The following is a 13,319-nucleotide window of genomic DNA, read 5'->3' as shown; positions in this document are numbered from 1 at the left end:
TGCTTATAGTTCTCGAAGCTTACTTCATTTGGTTGGCCTGGCAGCTTCTGCCTTTGTAGGAATAGATTGTGCAATGAGGTATTCCTTCACGGGGAGGGAATGGGCAAAACTGTGACAGATGCAGTTCAGTGTAAGGAAGTGTGAGGTTATCAATTTCGGACTGAGAAAAGATAGATCAGAGGACTTTTTATATGGTACAAAGTTCAATACAGTGGATATCCAAAGAGACCTGGGGATTCAGGTGCATAAATTTTTAAAATGTCATGAACAGGTGCAGAAAGTAATCAAGAAGCCAGTGAAATACTGGTCTTCATATCTAGGGGACTGGAATTCAAGGAAGCAGAACTTATGCTGTATTTACAAAACCCTAGAGTTATGTCCTACTTGGAGTACTGTAAGCAGATATGAGAACCATACCTTGGGAAGGATACATTTGGTCTTATAGAGAGTACACTGTAGGTTTACAAGTGATTCCTGGACTTCAGGGCTTAAATTAGGAGGAGAGGTTTTACAAATGAGGCCTGTTTTCTCCAGAATTTAGAAGGTTGATCTGATCAAAGTTTTCAAGCTATTAGCAGGAAGAGTCGGGGTAGTTAAAGATAAGCTCTTTCTACTGTTTGGGTATTCTAGAACTAGGAGGCATAGTCTGAGAATTAGGGCCAGACTGTTTGGGAGAGATTTTAGGAAGCTCGTCTATACACAAAGGGTGGAACACTCTTCCATAATTGGGACTGAATGATGGATCAGTTGTTAAGTATAAATCTAAGATAGATACATTTTGTAAAGCAGAGGTATTAAGAGATGTCGGCCAAAGTCAGCAGTATGGAGTAAGGCCACAGATCTCAATGAATGGTAAACAGCTCAAAGGGGCTGAATGGTCTACTCCTGTTCCTATGAATATTCAAGTCTTGTCAAATTTAGCTTGCTTAATTTACATGTTCTGACACTAACCAAATATGGACTGTATTGTCCGGTTAGCCATAAATTTCCTCCCATTTGCAAGTGGGATCTTTTGCATCCTCTTCAAACTGTCTGGGCTTTTTACACCCATGGATTTCCTTTCAAAATATTAGAAGTGAAGTGTTTCTTATAAGTGGTGTTGATGACAGTGCACAGCATGATGTGCATCAGCTTTCATTTCTTGCTAATGATCACAACACAGAACAACCATTTAGTTTGTTGAATCTGGGCTAGCTTTCAGCAAGAGCAGGTCAGTTGGTCTTATTGTGAATCAAATCACAGCAATTCAAATTAAAGCGGTATCCCAGTTTTGTACAGGACAGTTATGAATCGATTTTTATTTTCAGATTGAACCAGAAGTGCTCATCTATTTCATTGCAAAAGAGTACAGCCACCAATATAATCACGTGGTAGGGTCATCGTGCAGAATGATTGAGCACCTACATTAAGCACTTGGGTGACTATATTAAAATAAGAAATTGTTCCCTCGAGTACTGTCCTACACTTCAAGGCCAGAGCCATTATTATACGACGTAAAAATCAAAAAACTAAACTAGCAAAATAAACAACATTTGAGTTGATGGTTTGAAATAAATGCATGAAGCATCAGAAGTGCATGGTAGTTAGAGCGGTATGAATGAGAAAGATGTCATAACATTTTAGTCATAATTTTATGTTTCAAAATCTGAAATGTTAATCTGCCTTTTCCCTCAGATGTTAGCCAGCATGTTATTAATTTCCAATAAACGATAAACATTTACAACACAGGTCACTTGGCCCATTGTATCTGTGCCAATTCTTTGAAAGAGCATTCAGTTGATTCCACTCCCATGCTGTTTCCCAGTAGACCTGCAGTGTTCTCTGGTTCAAATATTCATCCAATATCCCATTGAAAATTACTTTTGAATCTGTTTTCAGGCCCCTATACACATCATCAGAGATTGCTGTGTGAAACAAGACCTTGTTATCTCACCTGTTCTGTTTGTAATCTTGAAGAAAATCCTTCAATGACTGTGAACATTCATCCAGTTTCTTGTGGGTTATTCTTCATCAAAATCCTCTGTGTTTTTGAAAGCCTTCTTAAATTTTCTCATAAATTACTTGTTCTAAGGACATCAAGTGCTTCTGTAGCCTCTCGAAGTTATTGAAACTTCTCGACCGTTGTACCACCTTCGTAAATCTTACAAGCATCATCTTACTAACACCTTGACATACTTCCTCATATGTGATACCCAGAGCTAGGCTTACTACTTCTGTTGAGGTCTGACCAGTGATTTATAAAGTTGAATTTTGTTTCAAACCCCCTGTTGTTTTTCCTCTTTATTTCTTTGGGTTCATGGTTTGAGAATCATTGCTGTGCAATCCACTGTGAAGCCCCTTTGTCCCTATACTTAGGAGATAACTTGGTATATTAGTAGATGGAAGTAAATTATTGTGATCAGTCCTTAACATTGTTTAGTTGTACAGTCATCTCATTGTTACAAATTTTCAAATTTTTTGTGCAGCCTTTGTTGTGGAGAATTGCTAAGGGACATGTCGAGATAGTCTGAAAACTGTGCCAATGTAATGTTTTGCCAACACAGATCCCTCACCAGCAACTCAAGTCATGAACTGGGCTAATGATTGCACCCTAGGGCAATATTTCCATTTCCTGATGTGGGAGGTTTATTAACAAGTAAGCTGCAGCAGTTCTATCAAGCTAATGTTTTCAGGCAACAGCAGTCCCATCTGGATGCACTCAGCTCATCTTCCTCGAGTTCTGAAATCAACTTATAGCTTTGTACAAGAATTTGCAGTGATTAGAAAATCCATTGGATAATTTCATTTTCACAAATTTGAAACATGCCTGTGCTGCAGAAGGAGTTTTGTTTTGCATTGTCATTCTCTATTGAAGGTAGACAAAGAGCAGAGCAAAGGAAAAGAAAAATCATAGATGAAAGACGCCTACATTAAAAACTAGACACACATAGGAACAGAAAAGAGAATAAAGGCATGCAACTCCTTGTGGAATGCCTGGTTCCTATAGGTGAAACAATTTTCTTGAAATTTCATATTTGTCTACTTGTACAATTTGCAAAAAATTGGAATAAGTGACTGATTTAGATAAGAAGGAAAGCAATGAAAATCGAAGAAGCAAAATCTGTTTACCAGTTTGAGGAAAATCCATTCAAAACGAGCAACTAATTTAAAAATATCAATAATTAACATTTAATAGAGTCCTGTATATATTATTGTGGGAGGTGAGGTAATGTACCTATTAATGTTTTATGAGTTATCCAAAAGTGTTTTATGTATGACTGCTTCTTTATAACACCATCTCTTGCCATGAGAAATTGCTGTTGCTTAATTGTAATTGATTTGCCACTTTCATAAAATGAATGGAAGAATCCCCTAAAGTACTGTATTCATTTCTATGTATGAAGTAATCTGGTACTATTTTACGAATGTTTATAATTTGGGAATCAATAACATAACTATTCTTTTGAAACCCAATGTCTAGCCTTCATATGATCATCTTCCTTACAATTCTTTCAGCCAAAAGTTGGGTCAATAGGAATTGCACAAGGTCCCTCAGAGCAGAAGGTAGCAATCCTAACAGTTGATGACTGTGACACCTCCATTGCTGTCCGTTTTGGGGATGATATTGGAAATTATTCATGCGCTGCAGAGGGTGTACAATCCAGTTCCAAAAAGTAAGTGTGTTACATATGCCACTGGATGTAACAGATGTTATATGTTGTCTTTTTGGTGTAAATAAATTATTTAATGCTGGTAGTATGTCACTATTAAAATTTTCTCATGGAAGATTCTTTGTCAAACGCTGTTTAATCACCTGTTCCTACACTGTGCCTTTTTGAATTGGATTATTTAACTTCATCCTTGCTTTATGCTACCTGTGTTACGCCATGTTCCTCAATAAATCAGAACCAAAGCAGAAATCTGTTGAAAGGAATTGAAATTCACGTGCACTTCCTTCGTGCTGGTGATGAGTATGCCCCCTCACAGTGATCCAGATGATTGATATAATGCTAAAACTCTTTTGGGTGTCTTAGTTTTGTTCATGGTGAGTTTGGGAATATCCTCTTCTAAAATATATCTTCCTGTAATCCTAGTGACAATCCTTACCTTCAGTTTGTAGTGGGCCTGTGCAAATCTGAATGTTACTGATGAAAAAATTGTCTCTTTCTGAAAGCTAGGCTGATGTTCCGCTGGGGACGAAGAAAACATTGTCTGTCTCGAAATCCATGATGTTACAAGTTCACTCAAATCTCTTATATTTAATGCCTGTTTCAGGTTGCATAGAATCTGTTTAGGGACCATCTCTACTTCTCAGAACCAAGGCACAATCTAATTCCAAGCAACCAACTTTATAAGACCATAAGACATAGGAGTGGAAGTAAGGTCTTTCGGCCCATCGAGTTCACGCTGCCATTTAATCATGGCGATTGGGCATTTCAACTCCACTTACTTTCTCATGTACTAGTAACTGAAAGACAAAAAAATTAGGTGCATTATGAAAAAATTGTGGATGGCGTAAATCAGAAACAAAAATAGAAATTGCTGGAAAATCTCAGTGGGTTTGGCAGCATCGGTGGAGAGAAATCAGAGTCATTGTTTCAGGTCGAGTGACCCTTCCTCAGAACTGATCAAAGGAAGGGTCATTGGACCTGAAACGTTAACTCTGATTTCTCTCCACAGATGCTGCCAAACCTGCTGACCTTTTCCAGCAATTTCATTTTTGTTTCAGTTTTCTTTTGACTTTGTCTGATATGGCAATCGGTGTAGAATAAGAAGTGACAGCATTGATTGCAGGATAAAATGTTCAGAAAAGGTCAATTTGCAAACTTTTGTCCTATTCCCATTATATTTAATTTCTCTGTAATTTTCTGAGGCTGGATCATCAGTGGACGTACATATTTGTGGCTTCTCTTGGTAATGACTCTTAGAGACTTGAAGCAGCAAACCCCTGTCATGAATAATGTTTAAAAGGAGTAATGAATGCAATGAATCAATTATGAGGTCCCATAGGGAGTAATATATTTGCACTTTGTTACATCCTTTAACATAGGCCTGTAAAAGACTGAGGGGGAGGGAAGATTCTGGATGTTTTTTGTGGTAGCACTATTTATGACAACAAAGTTTAATGACTCTTTTTAATAACTGAGCTTTCAATTGAAATTCACTGTGAGTGAGCACTATCCGATAGTGAGTCAGTGGGCTATTTCACACTTGGCTAGGCTTTCAAACAAGGGCTGTGTTTTTACAGTGGTTGTGGAGACTAATAAAGTTCTTATTGATATTTGTCAGCCAAATTAGTGGAATTGCACTTGCTCATTTTCTGGAGGACCATTATACTCAGCAGGTGGAGACAACTTTTATTCCTTCAGTCTGGTTGAGATTTGAACCCATGCACCAGTTCCAGCTTACTATTTACTTTGAATTCATTTTGTTTGATATGGTACTGATGATATTTTTAAAAATTCCTATCTTTGATCATTCTGAAGACTTTATGAAAAATCTAACCCAATGGACCATCAAAATAAGAATGCCCAGATGAATTTTAAGAACAAGCATTTGAAATAACATTTAAAGGACCTTAGGTTAATGGCAGACAGTTTTGGTTCTTTCTTTCTTATAACGTGAGATGCACTTTCTGTAATGCCAACAGCCCTGAGTGTTCAAGCATAATCATCCCTAAGGCATGGAGAGAAGTGGACTAAATGATGTCAGATCATAACTCTAAATGTTTAGAAAAAGTGCTAGCAACAATACTGACCAATTTTTTTTAAAAATAAGGAAGTTTCTAATCTTTGAACAAAAATATCTTCCGTAAAAACCTTTTTGCTGATAATGATCTGGCATGTTTCATTTATACAGCACAATTTTACAAATTTTGGATTTCAATGAGGGCAACTTAATTGCGAGCTTACTAAAATCTAACTCGTAATTGTTTTCTACCTCACTGACAGTTGGCTGTGAGACCATGTGTATACATCTCCTCAAATGAGCTATCCAATAACATTATACTTTTACCAATAGGTCCCTGGATCTCACTGGTCCTTTACTGCTTGGGGGAGTCCCAAACCTACCTGAGAATTTCCCGGTGATTAACAGGGAGTTTGTGGGATGTATGAAAGAACTTCACATTGATAGCAAGCGTGTTGACATGGCAGCTTACATTGCTAATAATGGTACCTTTCCAGGTAATTGAGTCTTGTACTTCTGATCCTGTTGACTGTACAATGAACGTGTATGTTTTGTACGTCTTTCTATCTTTTTGCATCGTCAGTCTGTGTTATTTTCCCCTAGAAATGTCCAGTTTAGCATTTGAGTCATTTGGTAGTCATGTTCTTGGATTACTCATATCTATTTATACAGATGATGAAGGGGTGAGACTGTATTCCTTGAAGAACAGAAAATTGTGACGAGATTTGATAGAGAGATTGGAAAAACGTTCCAGTTGTGGAGGGATTGCGAACAAGAGAGCACAGATTTAGGGTAATTCACAAAAGAAGCAATGGAAATATAAGAAAAAAAAATCATCACATAGTAAGTGATTGGAATCTGGAATACACTGCCTTAGATTGTGAGGGAGGCAGGTTATTCAAAGCATTTAGACAGCGTTGGATTATAAAACATCGGAGCAGAAGTTGGCTGTTTACCCCATTCAGTCTGCTGTGCTATTAATGAAGGTGGCATCTAGTAACAATATGCCAGTTACTTAAATCAGTTAACATTGATTCTCAACTCCACTTTTCTGCATTTTTCCCATAACTTTTGATTCCCTTACTGATGAAAAATCTATCTCTGCCCTGAACATCGTAGTGACACACTCTCCACAGTCATGTATGGGAAATAATTCCACAAATCGACGAGCATTAGAAGAAATTCACAAGAACTAGCACCAGGAATAGAAAATTTGCCTCTTCAAGTCTCCTCTACAGATTTCTGATTTCTGTCTTAACTGGCCTACCCCTTACTCTGAAGTTATGACTTCAAGTCCTGGACTCCCCCATGAGGAGAGTTAACTGCTCGGAATCTACCTTGTCATCCCGCTTACGAGCCTTAAAAGAAAGTAAGTCCCTACTGGGTGGACAGTTGAAAATGATAAAATCCCTAATCTGTCATGGGGCTGATTGAAAAGGTAAAATATGTTGGGGTCTGGAGAGATATCTGATTGTAGCTCTTATGGGGAGCAAGAGTAGACTGGTGGGCTGAATGGCCTCTTTTGGTGCTGTAACCATTCTGGGATTCTGTGATATTAAATCATGGCTAAGATGATATGGATCTGACACTGGGGCATATCTCTGAAAAGTCTTGTAACTGCTAAACGTGGATAAATTTTATGACTTATAATATTATATAATGCTCCTTTTCTTATCATGTTTTTTGGACATATTCAAGACTATAACTAGTGACCATCTGTTCTAGGCTTTATAGAATAGACCTTATAGAAGCCCCACAGCGTGGAAACGGGCCATTTGGCTCAACAAGTCCACACCAACCCTCTGAAGAGCATCTCACCCAGATCCATCCCTGTACCTATTCCTTTATTTCCCATGGCTAATGCACATAACCAACACATTCCTGAACACTACGGGTAATTTAGCATGGCAATCCACTAACTTTCACATCTTTGGACTGTGGGAGGAAACCGGAGCACCCAGCAGAAATCCAGGCAGACACAGGGAGAACATACAGACTCCATACAGACAGTCGCCTGAAGCTGGAATTGAATCCGAGTCACTGGCACTGTGAGGCAGAAGTGCTAACCATTGAACCACCATGCTGCATTTTCCCTTATTTCCCTCATCATCCTTTCCTTTGGCCTTAAAAGGATGGAATATGATTTTGTTGGAAATTTGCAGGTGATAATTCCATATGACTGCTGCCTTTGCCCTTCTAGGTATTAGCTGTTGCAATTTTGGAAGTTGTTGAATGAAGCTTGGCAGGTTGACTCATTGAGTCTTGTATGGCCCATCCTGCTGCCACTGGTAAGAGAGAATGTTTGGGGATGGTGAATGGGGTGACAGTCAGGTGGACTGGTTTATTTTGAATTACATGGAATACCTCTAGTGTGGAGCTGCACTTGTTCAGATAAGTGGAGCGTAGCCTATCTAACTGTTCAATTGTGTCTTGCAAATGACGGACAGGCTTCGCAGAATCAGCAAGTAGGTTATTCTCTGTAGAATTTCCAGCTTCTAAACTGCTTTTCAATTATGTGCCTTTTAGTACAGCTCAGGATCCCATAAATCTTTTCAAAAGTCTTCTCAGTTTGTCCTAAAAGGAGGCATTTAAATGGTTGGCAGAATCCAAAGCTGCATTTCAAAGATTTGTGTTTGTACTTAGTCAGGTCTCTGTTTTTTGCATCCGTTTTAAAATCATGCCATCTGGTTTAAGTAGAAGACAGTGGAGGAGCAGTCATCAAATATTTTTAAGACAGTGGTGGATAGGTTTTGGTTAGGCAGGGGGATCAGGTGTTATCCATGTTGACAGGAATGTGAAATTCCAAATGTAAACAGATCAGCCGTTTTCTCAATGAATGATGGTGCATGCTCAAGGGGCCAAATAGTTTACTTCTCCGATCTCATATGTTTGTATGTTTACACTTCCTCGTGTTATTCTTTTGAATTAAAAGTAACCACTCCACTCTTGTCTGTGTTGAATTTCATCTGCCATTTATCTGCTTGTTTCATCAGCCTATTTATTACCTTTTGGCTTCTGTTAGTATCTTCCTGATAATTTATTACATTTTCAAGTTTCATCATCTGCAAAATTATGCACTTTATACCCAATACCCAATTTATGTCAAAAAGTATGGTGATTCCACCTTTGACTTAGGGGCCACCACTGGCCGATTTCCTCCAGTTTGAAAAACAACTACTCTTCCTCCTGTTAGTCAACTTCATACTCACACAGTCACTTGCTTTAATCCTATAACCTTTAATTTCATTTACAAATCTATTTGGGGGTGCTTTATCTAGTTAGTTAGATGGTTAGTAAATTTGCACATGACACCAAAATTGGTAGTGTACTGGACAATGAAGAAGATTAATTCTGAATACAATGAGACCTTGATCAGGTGGACCGATGTGCCGAGGAGTGGCAGATAGAGTTTAATTAAGATACATGTGAGGTGCTGTGTTTTGGAAAGGCAGATCAGAGCAGGACCTGTACATTTAATGGTTAGGTCCTGAGGAGAGTTGCAAAACAAAGGACCTTGGAGTGCAGGTTCATAGTTCCTTGAAAGCAGAGTCGCAAGTAGATTGGTAGTGAAGAAGGCGTTTGGTATGCTTGCCTTTATTGGTCAATGCATTGAGTATACAAGTTGGGATGTCATGTTGCAGCTGTACAGGGCAATGATTAGGCCACTTTTGGAATACTGTGTTCAGTTCTGGTCTCCTTGCTATAGGAAAGATGTTGTGAAACTTGAAAGGGTTCAGAAAAGATGTACAAGAATGTTACCAGGGATGGAAGGTTTGAGCTACAGGGAGAGGCTGAGTAGGCTGGGACTGAGGGTGACCTTATAGAGGTGTATAAACGCATGAGTGGCATGGATAAGGTGAATGTTCAAGATCTTTTCCACAGGGTAGCGGAGTCCAAAACTAGAAGGCATAGGTTGAAGGTGTGAGGGGAAAGATTTTTTATGCAGATGGTGGTTTGCGTGTGGAATGAGCTGCGAGAGGAAGTGGTAGAGGTTGGTACAATAAGAATATTTAAAAGGCATCTGCATGGGTATATAAATAGGAAGGGTTTTGAGGGATATGGGCCAAATTCTGGCAAATGGAACTAGATTAATTTAGGATATCTAGTCAGCATGGACGAGTTGGACCGAAGGTTGAGTTTCCACGCAGTACAACCCATTAACTCTGTAACCGCCATCGTCCAACCACTGAGTTCTTTGAAGAAATATCACAATCAAGTTAATCAAACAAGATTTGTCTTTAACAAATCTGAACTGACTCCCATTTATTAATGTGCATTTTTCTATTTCAGTATTACTGTTGCCTCAGGTCAATGCCTTGAAAACTTTCCCACTATTGATGTTAGGTCAGCTGGTCTGTAATTGTCACATTTATCCACGTTGTCTTTTTTGAACATGGGTGCATAAGTTGCAGTACCGTGACATGTCTGCCAGGAGGACCGGGAGTTTGTGGCCAGGGCCTGCATAATTTCCACCCTTGCTTGATAACTTCTCATCAATAATATTTCTAACCTGAACACTGCCTTTTAACTTCTTCATCTACTTTTCTCCTACTCAATTTATTTACTACTCCCCCTTTTGCTTTGATATTAGCAGAACTTTTGTCAATGACAACAGATGCAAAGTACTGATTTTTGTGTCAAACCATGCCATTTGCCTCCACAAGAACATCTCCGTTTTAGTCCCTGTTTAACTTTCCTTTCGATGTTTCGAAAAAGACTTAAAGTTCCTTAATTCAATATCCATTTTAAATAAGACCAAAGACCTCAAGACATAGGAACAGAAGAAAGCCATTCACCCCATAGAGTGTGCACTGCCATTCAGTGAGATCATAATTGATCTGATAAACATCTTTCAAACTCCACTTTCCTGTCTAATGCACATAACTGTTGATTCCCTTAATGATTTCAAATCTATCTTAACATTGAATATACTTAGCTCGTAAGCCTTGAGAGATTTCTGAATGAATTCCTCTGATTCACTACTCTCTGAGTAGCAATTTATATTCATTTCTGTCTTAAATCTGTGGCCTTTACTGTGAGATTATGCCCCTCTAGTCCGAGACTCTCCCACGAGGGGAAGAATCCTCTCTGCTTTTATCCAGTCAAGCGTCCTAAGTAACTTGTGTTTCAGTAAGGTCAACTCTCATTCTTCTTAATGTCAATGAGTACCGGCTCAGTGTACACAACCTCTATACTTAAGAAAATTCTTCCACACCAACGATCCACTGAGTAAGCCTATTCTAGACTGCCTCTAATTCTGGTTCACTTTTCCTTGGATAAGGGGACCAAGACTGTTCACAGTATTTTCAGTCTGGACTGACTGGAACCTTGTTTAATTTTAGTAATATTTACTTTTTCCCTTTTACTTCCTTCTTTTAAACTTACCTCCTTTAGAGTTATGTCCTTTTTGTGTTCTGTTTGGATCTCTGCAGAATTATAAAAATAACATTAATTGTGAGGCCTTTTTTCTATGGCATTTCATCTCATTTTTAGCTTTCACATGAGTTGTACCTTTGGGTGTCCTTACTTTTGCTGTCATGGAAATGTAAACTAGTCTGTTCATGATCTATCTTACCTTTGCAGGCTTTCAGTTGTTTATTTATTGTTTTACCCACCAGACATTGATTCCAAGCCACTTGGGCTGGATTTCATTTCAGCTCACACTCGGCCTTCCACCAGTTGAATATTTTCGTTTGATTTTCCTCATTTTCATAGTTATTCTACACCTAATAGCATGATTGCCACTGTCATCAACCCCTGTGCTTACTCAATCTTGCAGTTCACCAAACTCATTTACCAAGCTGAAGGCATTTTCACAGGTCTATTGCATCCATTTTAGTCTTGCATTTCCACTGTTTGACCCCTCTTCTGTTTCTGAACTAATCAATATCCTCATGTAATTTGTTTCACCCAGTCCCTTATATATCATCTATCTCTGCTCTAACACTTAAACCTAGTCTCCCTCTAAATTAAGCTATTGATAAATATAGAGGAAAACCTTCACAATGCTAATAGTGTAGTATAATAGCAGTAATGTGACAAAGATCAGCATTCTAGATCATTAAAACTAGCAGGCAAGAGCTTTATTGAATTTGTCAATCCCATAAAATAAACTGTAAAAAGGTTTTCTATTCTATGGCAAGTTTACAAAAAGCCAAAATGTTGTAGAGTATGACATAACAATGTGTAGAGTTGGATGAACACAGCAGGCCAAGCAGCATTAGAGGACCTGGAGAACCAAAATTTCGAGTCTAGACCGAAGGGTCTATTTACCCAATTCATGTCCCTAATGATTTTATAAACCTTTATAAGGTCACCCCTCAGCCTCTAATGCTCAGGGAATGTAGTCTCAGCCTATTCAGCTGCTCCCTATAGTTCATCCCGTCCAACCTTGGCAACATCCTTGTAAATCTTTTCTGAACCCTTTCAAGTTTCACTGCATCCTTCCTATAGCAGGGAGACTAGAATTGCACGCAGTGTTCCAAAATTAGCCTAACCATGTTCTGTACAGCCGCAATGTGACTGGCTAACTCCAATACTCAATGCAGTGACCATTTAAAAACAAGCATACCGAACACCTACTTCACTATCCTATCTACCTGCGACTACTTTAAAGGAACTGTGAACATCCTCAACAAGGTCTCTTTGTTCAGCGACACTTCCCAGGATCTTACCATTAAGTGTATAAGTCCTGCCCTGATTTGCCTTTCCAAAATGTAGCACCTCACATGTGTCTAAATTAAACTTCATCTGCCACTCCTCAGCCCATTTGATCAAGATCCTGTTGTAGTTTGAATTAACCTTCTTCACTGTCCACTACACCTCCAATTTGGGTGTCATCTGCAAACTTACTAACCATATCTCCTATATTCACATTCAAATCATTTATATAAATGATGAAAAACAGCAGACCCAGCACTGATCCTTGTGGCACCTGTTGGTCACTGGCCTCCAGTCTCAAAAGCAACCCTTCGCCACCACCCACTGTCTCTTATCCTTTAGCCAGTTCTGTATCCAAATCGCTAGTTCTCCTTGTATTCCATGTGTTCTAACCTTGCTAACCAGTCTACCAGGAGGAACCTTGTCAAATGCCTTGCTGAAGCCCATATAGATCACATCCACTGCTCTTCCTTCATCAATCCTCTTCGTCACTTCTTCAAAAAGCTCAATCAAGTTAATGAGACACAATTTCCCATGCACAAAGCTATGTTGACCATCTCTGATCAGTCCTTGCCTCTCCAAGTACATGTAAATCCTGTTCCTCAGGATTCCCTCCAATAACTTGCCCACCACGGATAACAGGCTCATTGGTCTGTAGTTGCCAGGCTTTTTCTGCCACCTTTCTTAAATAGCAGCACCACGTTAGCCAACCTCCAGTCTTCTGGCACCTCACCTGTGGCTATCAGTGATAGAAATATGTCAGCAAGAGGCTCAGCATTCACTTCCCTAGCTTCCCACAGAGTTCTAGGATATGCCTGATCAGGTCCCAGGGATTTATCCACCATTTGGTGGATTTTAAGCCATGTAGCAACTCCTCTTCTGTAATGTTGTTTCCCCACATTCTGTACCTTCTACATCCTTCGCCACAGTAAATACTGATGCAAAATACTTGTTTAGCATCTTCACCATCTCTTGCAATTCTAAGCATAAGT

General features: G+C 39.0%; 1 protein-coding gene across 1 annotated transcript in view; it reads left to right on the top strand.

Annotated features, from left to right (window-relative positions):
• celsr3 (cadherin, EGF LAG seven-pass G-type receptor 3) overlaps positions 1 to 13,319 on the top strand; it is a 262,123-nt gene that overhangs the window by 88,805 nt on the left and 159,999 nt on the right. The window contains exons 6-7 of the mRNA XM_048547414.2: positions 3,496 to 3,653; positions 6,001 to 6,164. Of these exons, the coding sequence (XP_048403371.2) occupies positions 3,496 to 3,653; positions 6,001 to 6,164 (322 nt within the window). The remainder of the gene's footprint in view (positions 1 to 3,495; positions 3,654 to 6,000; positions 6,165 to 13,319) is intronic.

This window comes from Stegostoma tigrinum, chromosome 11, assembly GCF_030684315.1.
Source record: "Stegostoma tigrinum isolate sSteTig4 chromosome 11, sSteTig4.hap1, whole genome shotgun sequence".
NCBI lineage: Eukaryota > Metazoa > Chordata > Chondrichthyes > Orectolobiformes > Stegostomatidae > Stegostoma > Stegostoma tigrinum.
This window is presented reverse-complemented; position numbering and strand designations above follow the sequence as displayed.